The sequence below is a fragment of the Engystomops pustulosus genome, chromosome 11 (assembly GCF_040894005.1).
Source record: "Engystomops pustulosus chromosome 11, aEngPut4.maternal, whole genome shotgun sequence".
Lineage (NCBI taxonomy): Eukaryota > Metazoa > Chordata > Amphibia > Anura > Leptodactylidae > Engystomops > Engystomops pustulosus.
In genome coordinates this window covers 32,131,438-32,149,666 of record NC_092421.1, presented here as the reverse complement: position 1 = coordinate 32,149,666, position 18,229 = coordinate 32,131,438, and the positions used below count along the sequence as shown (strand labels likewise).

General features: G+C 42.0%; 1 protein-coding gene across 2 annotated transcripts; it reads right to left on the bottom strand.

Annotated features, from left to right (window-relative positions):
• Positions 1-4,222: 4,222 nt before the first annotated feature.
• Positions 4,223-17,228, bottom strand: ZFAND4 (zinc finger AN1-type containing 4). Of its 2 annotated transcripts, none has more exons than XM_072129320.1 (10): positions 17,026-17,228; positions 13,620-13,877; positions 13,248-13,323; positions 12,737-12,804; positions 11,574-11,760; positions 10,960-11,107; positions 9,260-10,330; positions 8,369-8,417; positions 7,419-7,536; positions 4,223-5,679 (listed from the first exon to the last, which is right to left on the bottom strand). In XM_072129320.1, exons 2-10 carry the CDS (start codon positions 13,783-13,785, stop codon positions 5,544-5,546), a joined length of 2,019 nt encoding a protein of 672 aa, XP_071985421.1. In that variant the 5' UTR covers positions 13,786-13,877; positions 17,026-17,228; the 3' UTR covers positions 4,223-5,543. The 2 variants fall into 2 exon arrangements, with proteins under 2 accessions (XP_071985421.1, XP_071985422.1); XM_072129321.1 differs by lacking the exon at positions 17,026-17,228 and adding an exon at positions 16,821-16,975.
• Positions 17,229-18,229: the final 1,001 nt, after the last annotated feature.

Below are 18,229 nucleotides of genomic sequence, written 5' to 3'. Positions count from 1 at the left end.
GCCTGCCTATGTATTGGCAGGGGTGTTGCAGCTCCCTAACCTCAGGTCTCCATCTACAACCCCACATAGATTGTGAGGGTCCTCCCTCTATTTTCTTTCTAATTTCTATAATTTTGTGTTTTGTACTTGAATTAACTCTTGTCTTTATGTAATGTATGTGAATACCTTATTTGACAGCACTATGGAATGAATACTGCTCTATAAATTAATAAATACTGTGAAATTATATCAGGCAAGAGAGAGAGAGGAAGTGCTGAGGGAGGATGAAACAGTATAACAGTCCTTGAAGCTGCAGCATGGAGGGAGTCTGGTAACATTCCCCCAAACATCCCCTGGTTTATTAGCATAATTTTAAGGGTTGATTTTAGAATGGAGGCAGCCATGGATATATACCACAGTCATAGTGCCCGGGTCTATGTGTTTATCCATGCTTAAATTTTAGTGGTAGAGTTAGCCAGCCAGAGCTTTTGCATGTTTTCTTGCTGTTATCATTTTTAAAAAGCTTATAAATTTCAGACGAGAAGCGGTTCCTTCCAAAATTCCATCTACATGTAACAGTGACATGTAACATTTCATTGCATATATGCTTCTATCTCACTGTTCTTTATGCTGGACGATGGTTCCTTAGATCCCATGAAATTATGTTTAATACATAAAGAGGTGCAGGCTCTGGGTCCTTGGCAGAATCTTCATGTGAATGTTTAGGATTGTATTAGGAATGGTCGTGAGATAGACAAAGGTGTTTATGCTGACACCAGACTCCTATTTCATGTTTATTGTCTTCTCGCATTATATTATCGTTATGTCTGGTTGTCCACAGTCTTCTCCATGTTATTTTCCCTTCCCTTTTGGTTTTATTTTACGATTTTTTTTAGGAAACAGGAAACCTCTTTACACTGCATCTTCTCTAGGCACGTGCTGATCAAACACACAGGCAACCAAAAGGATGTGATCTATCAGTACAAACATTCCCATACATTTAACGTCTGCCTTTGTCCAAAAAGATCATGTGATATCTCCCCAAGGTCTAGGAATGAAAACCAAGAGCACTTACCTGCTGGTGTGTGCACCCTCTGTCAAGGTTTGCTCTTCCTTTTGCATGATATAATAATCATGTAACAGCAAGTATTACACTCAGTGAAAAGAGGAGCGACTCTCAGACTGCGGACATTAATAAGGGTATCTTGGGAGGAGCACCAGGAGCATCACACTCTCCGGATCTTATCCGGGCAGCTGCGGTGTTTGTAAACTATGTTATCATTTGGTCAAGTAAAGTTAACCAATTTCTTCCACTGAGAGACAGTAGGAGAGCGATCAGCCATGCAGTGTATAGCAATGGCCTTATGGCAAAAAACAGAGCTTCCTTTCGATTAAATAATTTCAATAATTATCTCCCGGGTAATTCCCAATAGGCATAGGGCCTGTGCCGTAGGAACTGGTTTATTCAGGATATCAGACAGCAGAGAAACTACTTCTCTCCAGAATTTGGCTCTGTAATCGCAAGCCAATATTACGTGGATGAAATCAGCTCGGTCTGCCTGGCATCTAGAGTTTGGCAATCTATGCATACGGAACAATCTTACAGGAATTACATAGCATCGATGGATGATAAACCACTGAATCAACTTATTATTGGCTGCCGGTAATACCCCTTGGCCACCTCCAAGTCTTCATCAGATAATGAGGAAATGAGAGCCTCACAGTGAGCTCTGACTGGCAGAGGAGGACCCTCCAACAGCTCAGAAAGGATAACGGACACCAGACCTCTAGGACCCTGAGAGCGCAGAACCACAATAAGTGGGAAAGAGGAGAAAGCCATCTGTACTGGAGACAAAAAAAAGCATGCCGTAGCTGTAGGCAACTTCCCTATCTGGAACTTCACAAGAGGATCTAATTGCCTCCATCCTCCCCAAGCAGTTGAGCAATGTTCAGTAGGCCCTTGGCAGTCCAGTATGAACCGTCTTGCAAAACTGCAAAGTGAAGCAATCCTGGGTAGGACCAGAGAGGGAGATGAACGAGGGTTCCCATTGCAGCTGACAGTTTCTTATCACAAGACCAGACCTGTCTGGCCAGTCTATGCAGAGGGAGAAGGTGGTTAGGTTTATAATAAAACAGGCTCTAATACAGGCCAAAGGGAATCGGCCAGGTGGCATTCAGCGCCAAACATATCGAAAGCTGACCTTCCAGGTAATACAGGAAGGGGTCGTGGAGAGCAGGTCCTGCCTGTGCTTTAGATCTCCGCAAAGTGGACAGACTGAGCTGCACAGGATCACTCCCCCAATTAGGACAACAAATAAAGAGCACAGGTGAGCAAAAAAAACCATCTCGGCACTGGGATATCTGCATGCTCTAGAGTGTACAATCATTTAGGATTCATAATAAGGAAATTTATTTGCTGGTCTACAGACACTTGCAGGAGCTGGCAAGTATTTACCTCATCTTTGAGAAATCACCAAGAGGGCAATATTAAGGGAAAAGGAGCAATGTGTACCCCTAGGTAGTGAAATCCTTCCACTATTTATAGGACAAAGAACTCAGAGCCCCCACCTATAGCCCTCCCTACGTAGTGGCATAAGAAAGGACTTATCACAATTAATGAGGCCAGAGAAGTCTGGGATTCATTGAGATAGCCCTAGGAAGAGTAGCAGCAGGGTTGGCCATGTGCAACGCTACATCATCGGCATAAAGGCCAATTCTATTTTCCAGTGCTCCCACACATACACTGTGAAGAGCGGCATTGGGGAGAATTCGGATGATTAGGAGCTCCATTGCAAACATAAGCGCTGAAAGGGTGTCAGAGCAAAGCATTCGCCAGCACCTTAGTGGTGGGGGAGCTGTACAGTAAAAACACTCACTTGAGGAACTTAGGCCCAAACCTTTCCAAGACTGCAAACAGTTACAACCATTCCACTGAATCAAATGCCTTGGCTGTGTCCAACGAGGCTAAGGCTCAACTCCGTTCCCCCCAAACCCCTTTAAAAATAACCTGAGCCAGTTGAATATTTGTCATCTGCTAGGAATAAAACCCGGCTCAAAAGGTATGATTTCTGTTATTACCATATTTAAAGGGCACCTACCACCCCAATTCTACCTATAAAAGGTAGAAGGGGTGGTAGGTGGATGAATGGGACGTGAGGATAGCCTTTTTTGGGCCAATCCTCACGTCCTGGGTATCTTTTAGTAAACTTTATTGCCGGCATATGTAAATTTTTTTTATGCGGCTACTGGGGCGTGGAGTAGCCGGACATGAGGCTGCAAGTCGCAGGCTACTCCACGCCCCAGTAGCCACCTTACTCCGCCTACCATCTTACCCTCGTCCGAGTCACCCGGCATCTGTGGCCTTCTGCGCATGCACAGTAGCTCTGGCCCCGGAGCCGTGCAGAACACAGGAGACTAGGACACGCAGCTACGAGGAGCTGCGTGCTGAAGATTAAATGGTAGGCGGAGTAACGTGGCTACTGGGCCGTGGAGTAGCCGTGACTTGTAGCCTCATGTCCGGCTACTCCACGCCCCAGTAGCCGCATAACATTTTTTTTTACATATGCCTGCAATAAAGTTTTCTAAAAGATAGGCGGGAATCTTGTTGCTCAGCATTATTCCTTCCAACCGTCATGCTAAGTTGAGTTTAATAGGGGTGGACAGATGAGTAATAGGCGCTTTATCGGCAGATAAAGCATGGGATCCAACAGTGGCATGTGAACTCTTGCTGTGATGGAGAGCAATCTAAATGAGGGTGCATTATAAAGTTCAAATTTCCCATTAGCAGAATTCAGCCCCAGATAATTGGGGTGCAAATGTAATTGAATCCTACAGAATTTGAAGGGAGGCAGGGAGAAGACCCATCAGTACTATTGGTCTAGAAAAAAGGAGGGCACACATTCTTAATTTTAAGGCTTTTTGTAAAAACAAGGGCACTTACAATTCTTGTTCCTGGTGGTAGATGTTCTGGTAATTGTACAATACAATTGTAGTTAGATTGATTCTAAATTAAATACTAACAAACCACACAAATATGACAGAGGATTTTAATGGCAGCTATGATTTCTGCAGAATTTTTTAGTTCTAGGATATTAAGGGTTGCCATAACACTCCACCAAGATGACACCTGGAGTGGTTCTTTAACACCTTACCTCCAAAAATTTCAAGTCACTCCTGGTTTTGCTTCCAAATAAGGAAGGAAATAGCCCTAGCAAATATAGTGTGACAAATGAATGAAACAAACTTATTAAAAGACCATATTTATTTATATTTTATGACAGCAATCTGCATTTTAGAAGGAAAAACCCTAAAGATAAGAATTTAAAACAATTACAAGAGAATAAAAAAAACGCCCAATTTGGAGGCATTGTAACAAACACTTTTCTGCAAAACCCAAACACGTAGCTGATATTAGATATCTAAAGGGGTTGTCCGAGACAAATGAAAAATGCATGTGGCTGCTGGGGGTTTGGCTTAAAAAAGTTGTACTTTCCTCTGTAGTCGCTCCTAGTGGCCCACACCGGCGTCTCTAGTCCGTGCCCTTGTTGGTTTACAGGAGCAGCGATTCTGCACTGAACAGCTTCCAGCTGAGGTGCCTGCGCCCACCAGACACCCATTCCCAGCACTGCATCAAGTGCGTAATATAAGGAGGGGGCGTGACCGGCCACCTTGATTGGCCAGAAGCTGTTCACATTACAGCAGGGGAGGTGGCAGCACAGAGCACCGGGAGGGACAGAGGTGGCAACTTAAATTTTTTTTAATCAGCCCTTCATGGGCCACAAACGCATTTTTCATTTGTCTAGGTCATCCCCTTTACTGCTAATCAAACCAAGACGACCATGGATGGAATGAGAATCACCAACCGTCCAGTGGCCCGTTTCATGGGCCAACCTCGGTGCAGCAGAAAGGACTTCGTGGATACACTTGTAACACTATGATACAAGAATAGGTCAGTGCTGCCATTAAGGAGCGACTCCTTGCATCATAGTGATGCAAGGAGTCCCATTCTCTGCACTGGGGATGGTCCATGAAACAGGACATTGCACAGTCCGCTTTTCAATCAGCTCTTTCAGATGTGACTGCATTCAGACAAAACTTAATACGGCTCCATCTTGGATCGGACATAGCAGGGTAACAGTTTCCAAAGCTTTTGTTTAGTATAGATCACCCGATTTGATCCCTTCCTAATTCCGTCCTACTTTGCATATTAAAAGGAAATAATTTAACCATACAAAAAAAACAGACAAGAATAAAAAAAACAGACATAACAGATGAATAGAAGACTCCTTCCATCATTGCACCCCCCAATTATACAGTAATTTTTTTCTCATGTAAAGTGCATCTTTAAAAGATTTGTCTTGCGATACAGCTTTTTTTTTGCAAAGTTACAACTTTGAATTAACCATGAACAAACCATGAATTAACATTGTTAACAATTTTTTTTTTTTTTTTAATTAACTGGAATGCTTGGAAGTTGGCAAAGGTTTACCTTTAAGAAAAATAACCTCATGATTGATTGTGTGGACAAAAATAAAAAAGTGGCTGATGGCATGTACAGTGAGCAATCAGATCTTCGGGAGTTTTGGCGCAGTTACGACTGGATGGGTTTCTTGTAGATACCTCCTACCTGCGGTTTTGTAGTCATAGGTACAACCATGAGTTTCTGCATAACGATGAGTGGCACAAAAATTGTTCCCACACCTGGAAGAAAGGAAGATTTTCAGAGCCAAAATTTTGTAGGATCACCAATACTTAGTTAACAGCCGCAGCATCTTAGATTATAATACCAGCAAAGTTACATTTTGTTTTAGTAATGCAAATCATCCTATCATCATAACAGAAGTTTGTTAACAATTTGTTAAAGGCAAAACAAATTTCCACCAAAAAGGTTATAGAAGCCCATTACAGCTACACTGCAAGTATGCCTTTCTGCGTTCCCCAAGCATGTTCAGTACAATATAACTGTTTTAACGTACTTTGCTTCTTGACAAAATCCTCTGTGGTTTGGATGCATTTCAAACAGCATGTGACTGCTCTGCTCTAGGCCCCCCACCTTTGTGCTCCTGTACAGCTCCTCCCTCCCCCACTGATGTCAGCTCTTTAAAGGAACAGGAGGGAGGAGCTGTACAGGAGCACAAAGGTGGGGGCCAAGAGCAGAGCAGACAATTCACATGCCGTTTTTAAATGCATCCAAACCAAAGCCCAAAAGAGGATTGTCAGGAAGCCAGGTAAGTTAACACAATTATATTGTAATGAACATGTTTAGTCTAGTCATGTCATTTTCACTAAGGTTGCAGAAGCCAATGAGGTTCCAGGTGACAGGTTCCTTTTAAACGGATTTTGGCTTGCAGCCAAGAATAACCCAAGAGTCATCACCTAAATTTTACAGTTTGTGTAATTAATTTTATAACAGAAATATTGGCCAAATGAAGAATCTGTACAGTAAATGCATGAATGACGACATCAGTGCAGCTCGACATGGAGTGGGGATCAGCAGAAGGCGCGGCGAGGTTTTATGGAAGCCCAGGTTGTGTGATATCTGCCTTCAGCAAATCTTCATTGTTGGGTCTGGTACCTCATCTTCCTCCTGACAATACCCCATAGATTCTCCAAAGAGTTAGGTAAGGAGAGTTAGATGGCTAATCAAGAAGAGCTGAAGGCTCATTCATGAAAAAGGAGCCCTGACCAAGTATGGAGTGCATTTAATATGCTGGGCATACTGGTGGTCTGTCAAAATATATACTGGAGGGAGGCCATGACCAATGCATTTGCCACGCTAGGCTTTTACTCAAGTCAAAAGGTAAAATCAGATGCCCCGGCTTATAGAATTAAAAAAAAAAACAAAAAAAACAAATCACTGAGAACTAAATTGTGTTTTGCAAAAAATAAGCTGCCAAACAGCTGTGTGCACAGAAATAGTTTTTTGAAGGTGGGGGAGTGAAAAATGAACAGAAAAAGATTGACTCGAAGGGGTTAAGTTATGCACAATTCTGTAAGCCATTGAAGGACGCAAGGACATTTTGAATTATTTTTTTTCTGGGTGTTTTTTTTTTAATTTGTGTTTTCCATTATGTCTTACCATTTTTTAATATATCTTGGACAAGATATTGCATTAGAATTGTATTGCAGTGTACAAGGCAGTCTTTGGGTTAAGTACATGTATGCAAGTCAGGACAGGTATCCTTGTATGTTTTAGGATGTTCTTTTGCCCCAGTGACAATTGCTTTTCCATAATTTAGAATTGTTATGGGCACAAAGAAACAAAGCTTTATTACAGACACCTTTGATAAATTTCTGGTTTTTGGCTTTATCAAACTCTAGAGCTTCACCAGAGGTCACAATAGGCTGAGGGGTCACCTGTAAGATGTGGACTGTGCAGTGTGAACATAGCCCTTTGGCTCTATCCTGCCATAGTTGTACAATAGTGTCCAAACACTTACCTGCATTCATAGCTGCTTGCCAAGCCAGTTTTCTTCCCACAGAGAAAGCAGTGCTTTGTTGCTTTTTTCTTACTCCGAACCACAGACTTAACAGGAGGAAAGAGATGTGTGGCTTCAACTGCACAGAAAAATTAAGGAATATGTTTAGCACACCATGAACCGGTCATGCCTTTTCCATGTTCCTGGACAGAGGTATCGATATCCTCTCCAAGCAGGTCACTAAATTTACAAGTCCTACAGCCAAACTTATTCATTCACAATGCAATACTGAAAGTAGGTGGGACTAGTGGCAAGGATAATACAATAGACCGGTCCTACACTTGTTACTGCCCCTGTAAGCTCCAGGATGGCATTAAAGATCCTTTCAGATACTGCCAAAACAAACCCTATAGGGGGCATTACCAGAGTTTAGCAACTTTATGAACTCTACTACACAACTTCTGCGCCACTACAATAATCTCAGAATTTTCTTAAACTAGCACTGAGCATACACATTACATTGTGGCAGACTGAGGCATAGCTTTTGCCTACATCTGATCACTATGCACATCCTGAATAACGCAGGATTAAAAGACACAGCAAGCCATCATTTTCCACACAATCGCCCTCTGGCACAATGTATGCACTCAGCAGAGGTAATAGAAGGCACATATGTAGCTTAGCAGGAGGGAAGACCCGGTGATGTCACTGCCCATGTAAGGATAGCAACATACCTGGGGAAACACCCCCTTATATCTGCACCAGCCAATCTGCTGACGTACACTCTGCCCCCTGCATATAGAGGGAGTCCTCAGGCGACGTATCCCACTAACAGCAAACAGTGGGGTACGTCTGTGCCATACATTGTAAGGACAAGCAAGAATACTCCTAACGAGTCCTTCCATGGTATGCAGACAATATGATGTGAACCCAGACTAAGGAGAAGAAAAAAAAAAAAAAAAAAGTTTTACCTGTGCTTTTCCCACAGCTTGTATTGATCACACTCTGTCCATGAGGTGTCTGGGAAAATGGGATGAAAAAAAATTATAGCCTCAATATAAAAGGACACAATAGTGTGATACTATTACATTAGACGCACACCAGTACCGCACATATACGGTTATACTATTACAGTAACCTTAGTCCTACTGACAAGTTTCAACACTTTACCGGACTGAACCTAGAATAAACAGAACTCACATGCAGAATTCAGTTCAGCAACTATAAATCCAGGCAGATAAATCTGGCGTACCCTCGGTGCGAGTTTGTCAGAACAAACTTGCACATGGGCAACGTCCCCAAGTCAACTCCAGCTGCTCTTCATTATTCTGGCGGATCAAAGATTTATTTTATTTTAATTCCCAGTTGCATTTATAATAAATAGGATGGTAAAAAAAAAAAATAAAAAAAAAACCATCTCAGTGTTACACAAGTTTCTTCTATGCGAGAGTCCTACCTGTCGGAACCCTACTGTTATATTGGTGGCCCATCTGTACCAGACCACAAATGATGCAAGGTTGGAGTCACACTGGTGCTGTGGGGCCATGAACCATGGACTGTGCAAAGTCTTGTGACAGACAGACATCACTTTTTTTTATTAAGCAGCAGCGCCAAAAATGTAAACACGATTACAGTGTTTGCGATGCCATTTAAAACAAAAAGAAACTCCTTCCATCAGATCACCATCATGGAAGGATTCCTATCCAGAGCAAGGACTTCAGGCCGTTCAACAGGACTGCTTGGTTTACGATCTGACAATGGCAGGGTAATGCATTTGGGCTGCACTTACTACACCTCAAGTTATCATTCTTCTTAGAGAAAATTATAAAAGCCACAAAAAACCCTTTGCTTCAGATACTTACACCAAATAAGGTCAAAGGGTCCCGTAGAGAGGTTTTCTCTTCCAGCAGAGTGGTTGGAGGGGCAACAAGTTTCCGTAGTCTCCCAGGATTCCCAGAGCTCCTTAAGTGGTCTCTACTTGCGCTTCGGGCCAGCGAAGCAAACAATTCTAAATGATTAATCGATCCCATGGGTTCTTTAGATGCTTTATTAACCAGCTCTGTCATGTCTCTAGCCTCCATTTTGGAAATCACATTTGATAGTTTGCCTGGAGACTCCAATTTCCCTGGCCCGATTCTAGTAGTCCTACAGCAGGTAGGAGCAGCCATGTTTTGGAGTTGGAGAGAATGATAAAAACTGTGAGAAGAATTGGGTGTTTGCAGGCTACCCAAATCAAAACATTTGGGCTGATGTGTCTCGGAGAAGGTGGCCTCATTCAGCTGTGGAGAGAAGTTGATGGGGGACAGAAACTTGCTTCTTGGAGGACTTAGTTCACTTGTATTAATAAGGGAAGTCTCCATTAAATCGGAGTTCAATGCCTGATGTGTCTCAATAGCCGAGGCCTCGTTTGCATCAGATTTCATTTTTCTCAAACTGCACAGTTCTCCATACTGCTCGGAAGGCCCTGCCTCAGCCAACAACGCAAAGGATTCAGAAATGGACCTAGACCCATCTTCAGATGAGAAAATATTAAGGTTTTGATGGAAAATGGGGTTGTCGTCTTTTGTCAGCGCATCTTTCTTCGGCAAAGGAGGAACAGGGGAGAGAATTGCATTTGTGGAATGACTTGTATTCTCAAGCTCCACACGTGAGACCTTGGGAGGTAAATTAATACTAGTGAGAGATGGAATTAATGTGGAGCTTTTCCAGGGCTCTTCTCTGAGAAAGTCACTAGTAATAGAAGGTATTGTTCTAGTAGCAGCAGATAGGGTAGAAAGTGCATTGTGGGAGGACTCTGAGACATACGTTTCCCCAGGAGGTATACAAGTTTGTCCAATGCGGGGGAGCACTCGAAGAAGTCTGTGACGGGCAGAAGCCATCGAGCCACTTACAGGCCTTGGAACATTAGGAGGACGTGGTTTCAACTTCTTCGGCTAGAAAAATAACAAAAAACAAATATTGGAATATTTGTGAGAACCTAGTGACGAATAATATTAATATATGCTTTAATATAGTGGGCAAGTCTCAAGTGCATTGCTAAATTTGTACTGGGGGATAAAAGGAGAGGTATAGTCTAGAGAAGACACTGAAAACCACATCTTGAAAGATGGTCAGATACTTTGTGGTCTTGGTAACTAATTAGACCTGCAACCCAAGAGGGTAAGGGGCTTCCAATTATGAGAACAAATAACCTTTCAACATGCTGAGCAGATCCCTTCTGCAGACATACCCACTCTACAGGATTTTTTCTTTTTTCTTTAGAGAGTTACTCCACCCCGTTGAATTTTTTACTGACACCTTTTTGTCCTACACCATTTTGAACCTGCCAAAAAGTTAATGGACATCATTGGATCCTATTACTATTTGGCTCCCCTAGTTGAGAACAGTTTGGAGACCAAATTCTTCTTTTATAAGTTATGATCCAACAACTTTCCAAGCAAGTATAAAATTCTAAAAAGGAAGTCCTAAGTAATTAAGGCAAGTGCCCTTTATACAGTTTAATTTGGCTAATATAGCGGTTTCTAGTCATGAGAAAGCATTAGCTGTGTGACTTGTAAGAGACCTTTTTATTGAGGTTCATGCTCTCCATCTTTGATTTCAACAACTTCATTTTGTTCATAGTAATGGAATTTTCTATAATCTGTTGGCCAGATGGAGAAGCCTCAATGTCATCCTCATCTTCAGCATACAAGTTATAGACCGAACCTCCACTACAGAGAAGACAGAAAGATCATGTACAGAATAAAATCATTAGAAAATCTGATAAAATTATAAGTTTTAACCTTAGTAGTTTGAAACATATTACAATTAACAGCAAGTTTAGTGCCCACTAACTAAAGGGACCATATCATCACTAACTTCTTCCCAAGATTTATTACAGTGAAGGATTATCTCCAAACTATGACATGGTATAAAACCTGTGGTCGAGTGGTTAGTGCATGGCTTTCACTGTGCGCTCCAAATATTACCTTGCCTTATTCTTTTGGTCTGTATGATTACACACAAAGGTTTAAATCTCTTGAGAAACTTTCATACTTGGGTGTATAGAGCACTACACAGCACTTTCAGCGCAGTTTCTTTTGTAAGGTGCTGCATCATGAAGGTATTTTATGCAGTGTACAGAGAGAAGAGTCTACACAAACCCAGTACATAAAACAGAAATAAGGTGGCGTTTACCTGAGAGATTCCGATAATGGAGTCAGGGTACCATCCCCTCTGTCCACCACACGGAAGAAATTCAGTTGATCTCCTTCACGATAAACCAGAAATGTAACCTGCTTATTGGCAGGGGTCTTATCCCACGTCTCATCTCGGGAGGGGTCCATGTACTCTGCCATCTCTCGGACTGGGTCATCCAGCGTTACTGTATACAGAAAATAAAAAAGGGGCAGATACATTCATCTGTAAAAACAATAACCTTGACGTTTCCTGTTTTTGCCAATTTTTGGCACCAACTGAGCAACACCCATTATAGACAAGCTAGTTAAGGAAGAAACATCCATGGTGGAGCAAAAATATTGTTACTTTTATTCTTTGGAGTGCGGTTTCTTCGTCAATCTTTGCATTATAGACAAGCGGTATAATGCACAACACGGGTGTATAGAATATACACTGAGGCCCAGGCACTGAACACTCACAGGGAAGCACCTGTGACAGCTTGGCATGTAGCAGCCACATTGATAGAAAACCCTCTGATTTATTTGATCAGGAGATTACACAGGATATACATTGCCAGACAAACATCCATCCTGGGAACACCTATCTCCTGACTTGATGCCACTGCCTGGTTTTATAGGGTCCATGTGACTCCACATAAAATCTTTTTAAAATAAATTTTATTAGTACAAACAAGACCAGATGAACAAGATACATAAGGCCGTAAATGGTTGCTGGTTTTTAATATTTTCATAGGAAAAAAAATATAAATGCCAACGCAGTGCAGGCAGTCCCCTACTTAGACGGAACTCTGGATGTTGATAATTTACTGGACTTTAGTCCCAGGCTACAATGATCAGCTGTAACAATTACCAAATGTGTCTACAATTAAACTTTATTGTTAATCCTGGTTCTTATGACTTTTTAAAACCCATTTGTCACAGGGGTTACAATTATAATATACAGTTTTGACTTGCATACAAATTCCACTTAAGAACAAACCTACAGAACCTATTTTGTACGTAACACAGGGACTGTCTGTAGTGGAAAATTGTGGTCCCTATACAGAAGTGTCAATGTGGTCCCCAATGACCAATCAAATCACCAGTTTCATTATAAAGAAGATGAGGGCTACAATATGATGGATTGCCAAGGTTAGATTAGAATATTAAAAGTTGACATACCTCTTCTAGTATTAAGCGGACCTCCTCTCATAGCCAGCACCAACTTCAGAGTGCAACCTTCAGAAATACTGGGGAAGGGGAATATAAAGCATTATTGATTAGTGTATTTGGCTTCAAAAGATTAAAAAATGAAAGCTATACATGGCAAAAATGTGATCGGAATGAGACCTTAGAACAAAAATACTATAAACAGTCAAAAGCTATACTGCTGTAGGTTTACATGAACAGAGCGTAAGCATACTGTCCTGGGAAAGGAATGGCACTGCACAGGACTGAAGGGAGCAGTCTGGTAATCTTCCCATTATCATGGCTGATAAGTCTCCCAGGGCCTTGCCAAATAGCAGAACTGGTTGCTGTAGTCAGGCCTGGAGAAAAAGGTCCCGACCCCTCGATATAGTGAGTTAAACAGAACCCAGCACCAGGGACTGAGAATAGCCTGCTATAAGAGCGATGCAATCCCACTTTGCTTATAGAATAGGATGAGAAAACATGACATCAGATAAATACTTACTTATAGTCATTCAGGCAAAACTCATCTTCTAGTTCCTTGTTATTCCAAATTAAATGTTGTTGTGCGATGGGAATGCCTAAAATAAAAAAAAGTCACAATGGATACAAAACAAAGAACAGACAAGTAATTCTTATTAGGAGCAGCGGTTTACGGATTGTTAAAACTCAGCAGGGGGGAAAGAGTAAACTTACAGGAAGGACTGTTTACACCATGTCACTAGTGACAATCTAATAACTAACACATGCAGAAAACCCAAGGACACCGACCACAAGCCAGACACAGCCTGGATAATAAGCAAAGCTTCACGATTAACTAACAATAACTGTAAGAAGGCAGAAAGCCTTACAAGACACATGAAATCCCATTAAATACCTTCAAGCTTCTGGATTTTGGCTTTTACGCAGACGATAGTTTCAAATGGCGACACCAGAAGTTCAAAGCAAGTCCCGGTTAGAGTTTCGATGAAGAGCTCCATTGTCCTGTAGAAAGGTAGTTTGTGATGGAAGGATCCAAGGTTATCTTCGTTTTTGTTTGACATTGCATAGGATATAAAATCAGGAAGAAGGGAAACTAGAAGGAGGGAACCTCGAGGCTGCAGGCTGATGGCATATTATCTCTTATTAAGGCAACCTGCAGGCAAGTGACAAGAAAAAGCCAGTAAGATATGATATGGACATGTTCTACAGACTTACCCGGATTTTAAAGTGAACCTGTCAGGCGATTCCCATTTGTCCCATCTGAGAGCAGGGTGTGAGGGCGGTATATGTCCTATAGATGTCCCATAGATGTCAATGGGGACCAATATCGGTCCACAATACATTCATGTATATAAGCCCTAAGAGTCCTGATTACTTCACCAACTTGGTGATTGACAGCATTCTCTGCACACAGTAGTACAGGGACAACAGTCAGTGTGTAGGCAGGGTACGCAGGAGTCCTGTCAGAGTATTCTCTTTTCTTTTTCTTCATATTTAAATTTATTAAGATTTTTATAACAGTAAAAGAATCAAAAGGGAAGGGAGGGAAAACAATGTGAAAGGAATCATGGATACCAAGTAGTATCCAATATGGGGGGGGCACAAATAAGAGTAACAACAAATTTCAATTTGAAGAGAAGATACAAAGAAACAATAAAAACAATAATACCATACGTTGTCGCACAGTGTTACTATATTTATCCGGAATATCCTTATTTGCCTAACGTTCTTAATCAGTTACCTAGTGTAATTTCCAGATTAAATGGGGAACCAGAAAAGAGAAGTAGAGAATCGGGGAGAGTGGGAAGGAGAAGATAGAAAGAAAGAGAAATAAGGGAAGGAGTATTCTCCATTCTTAACCTCAAAAATTCTGCTCCAAGGCCAATAAACCCATTGAAGTGCAATTATCAAAAGTGTCCAAGGTAAAACGGTTCTAAATGAAAATGAAAGCCAAGCTCTGATTGGTTGCCACGGGCAACTAAAAAAGTTCTGAGAGACTATCAGGAAAAAGATCATGACAGGTTTGCTTTAAAGTTATAGAGTCTTGCAATTCCGATCTGTAGGTAGATGAAAGCAGAGGATGGACTATATGCCTGTTGTATGAATGAAAGCTCCATATGAAAGGTAAACTACATAGCGCCACTCATGATCATGGTTTGTGGGCCGGTATTGCAGCTCAGATATATACAAATGTACAGACCTTAGCTGCAATACCACACACACCCATGGTCAGAAGCGGAGCTGTTTTTTTTGGAATGAAGGAGCCATGTTTCGTAAACCCCTGGGACAACCCCTTAGTCAGGCTCATGCAGGAACTCATTTAATAAGAACCAGCCAAAAGCATTGTGCTTCAAGAAATGGAAGCCTGGAAATATTAATTATTACAAGTTAACTGTATTTAATACTTCTCCTCCAATATCGTCTTCATACCTGCATTAGAGGTTCAGTTTGCAGAATCCATTGTGTATTTATTTAGCACCATTTTTCCCAGTAAACTAACCGACACCATAATGCAACCTTATACTTATACCCTTATACTTCTACGGGCCCTGTTGTCGGTCAGTGCAGATGTGAACAAAACCCAAAATTATTGGGTTTGATAGACAGATAACAGCATCACAATGCATTGTTTAATCAGGTAAAGAACAATGAGAGCACAAAAATGGATGGATTCCTTGTCAGACAGTAGGATTAGTAAGAATAATGGAATGTTAGGATGCAGGTATGAACAAAGCCAAAGTGGTGTGCATTGGGAGTATAACAAAGTGAGGGATAGGCTAGATTATATAGGGTATAACTGGTGCATGAAGTACATCAGCTCCGCACATGTTCGGATAGTAAGCTCTATGGACAAGGAGAGCACCGCTTTTGCCCCTTTGTTTGCTCATGTACTAATCCCTTTACAATTTTACTAAACTTATTTGGTTACTTCCAAATATAAAATGAAAGAACACTGAAATTTTTTATTTCATTATTTTTCATCTCAGGTTAAGAATGTAAACAATTTCTAACAAAGGAGAACAGAATACAGTAGTGGGTGGTTGCAGAAAGTATAAAATGAACCTTTATATCACCCCCTCTCCCAAAAACACTTCTGAAAAGTTCTGGTGTAATTGCTGGTGTGAAGGGACAATATATCATAATGCAAATGATCGGTTACCGGGTGACATTAACAGGATCCATCATCACATCTGGTGTCAGAGCGGCCAATTAGAACACATACATGTTCCGTTAAAAACTCCAAATTCTTCTTATATAACAAATATACCCCGGTGACACGAGCGCTACGTGCAAAGCTAACCCCATCATTACACCTGACAGCACAGGCTCCACTCAATGCCAGCAATGTCAACACCAGGCTTCTGCTGCCCAGTCACCCGCACGCGACAACAATGTCCTGGGTGGTGACCACCCCAGGTCTGTATATACCTGTGTATGGGTCCATTGTCCTCGGTTATTCCTCCGGGTAATGTACAATACTTGTTTGTAATTAGATACCTTGACTTGTTCTGAGGATTATACATGTTACTGATTTATTTATCATGTATATTTAGTGATTTGACCATTGGTGGACTGTTTCTGTGTATTACACATTTAGGTGTCATGCGCATGATAAATGCTTTGTCTCCATAGAGATGCACAGTGCCCGGCCATACGCAGCACGCTTCATGGTATAGTACAGCGACACACCGTACCATAGGCATCTATGGGGATGGATATCTGGCCACACAAGTGTACAGGTTACTGTGATCTATTTATCATGGATACGGAGTTATCAGACCATTGGTGGATTTTTCGGTCTTTGTAAATGGATTGGTTTTCATTAATGTAATAAAGTGATATTTTATTTTGCGCCTCTGCTCCCATGACAGGACATCGGTCCTCCTGTCACCAGCAAGTGACAATCCACCGCCCCCCTGTCACCCAGCATTACACAGTGGTCAGGGTGACTGGGTGCAGGGGGTAGCAGCTCACCCCCACAGGTAAAGATGAAACATGACGTCACCAGCCATGACAATGCCTCCCCTCACCTGGAAGAGGACCTCAGAAAGGACACAAGAGCTCACACTATTTCTCCAGAGAGGTCATGACCTACCTCAGCTTGTGAGTCAGCACATCACTCGGTGGGCACAGCCATAAGAGCTGGCAGGGTACACTTCTGCCCCGCACCCTCCCCCGCTAGTATGGAGCAGCACTACTATGAGGGGTGAGTACAGCCGCACAACCCCCCCTCCACCCCGACCCGCCAGCTATTAGCAATGGGGAGACAGCAGCTCCCCAACACCTCCACAGCGACTAACCCGAATTCGCTTCCAAGCCACGCCCCTCCTTTGTGACGTCAGGAAGAATGACAGTCGCTTCACCCATTAAACTACAACATTACAAGACGGAGGCTTTATAGTCTAGTGGCAGCCAATAAAAAGAATGGGCGTGGCCCCGCAGACAGTGGAGGGAGGTGCCCACGGGGAGGAGAGTAGAGGGCGGGGACTCTCTTTCTTGTTGTTGTTACAGAGTTACCCGGACGTTAACCCCTGTCCTTAACAACGGGAGTCACATGACTCCACCAGTCAGGAAGTCATGTGATCATGAACATCACATATGACGTAGATGATAGTATCTAGGACCGAGATGATGTGATAAATCACGTGATTTGTATACTTCTAGGGGCCGCTGTCGGTGTATGTGTGTATAAGCAATGGACGAGCGCGCTGGGGTCTCTCATCATCTGGCATTGATGTCATCGCATCAAACTGTCCTGGAAGAACACTTTTTGGTCCAACGCTGCACCCTTACCTGGCTGTCATTCTGTGGTTTACCATCTGTGCTTGCTGGGAGGACAGTGTGTTTACTTTTACCTCTCTATCCACTTATTTTCCTTAATAAATGTGGTAGTTTCTTGCTTCCCTGTATACAAATCCATGAGTGATGAAGGGAGAGTTAGAGCACATGCACTGCACCCCTTTCCACAGCAGGAGTTTAGGGTCTGAAACACATTTACATACTCACCTCTGGCTCCATCTCTGAGAAACCGTAGCCTGTAGGCAGTACACTTTGCTTCACTATGAAAATAAGCTCCCCCTGGTGCACAAGATCTGGGTGCTGGGCAATTGCTCAGAGTAGCCAGGTATACAAGCCTCGGATTACGTTCACTCATGGCGGTTTTTGGATATGTTGGGCTGGTTCGAAAGCATTTTCATTACTGTTGGAAACTATATATTCAAAAAAGGGCAAGGAATGTATCATCTGACAATGTACAAAATCTCTTTATTGAAATAGCAAAAACATATATATACTCAGATGTCGGAGTATATGTATGTTTTTGCCATTTCAATAAAGAGATTTTGTACATTGTCAGATGACACATTCCTTGCCCTTTTTTGAATATATAGATTATATTTGATGTGTCGACATAAACCACTTTTGCTAGAATTTATCACTTAGCTTTTGGTTGTGCATGGTCCACTTTAAATTATTGATGGAAAACGTAATCATCTATGTAAATAA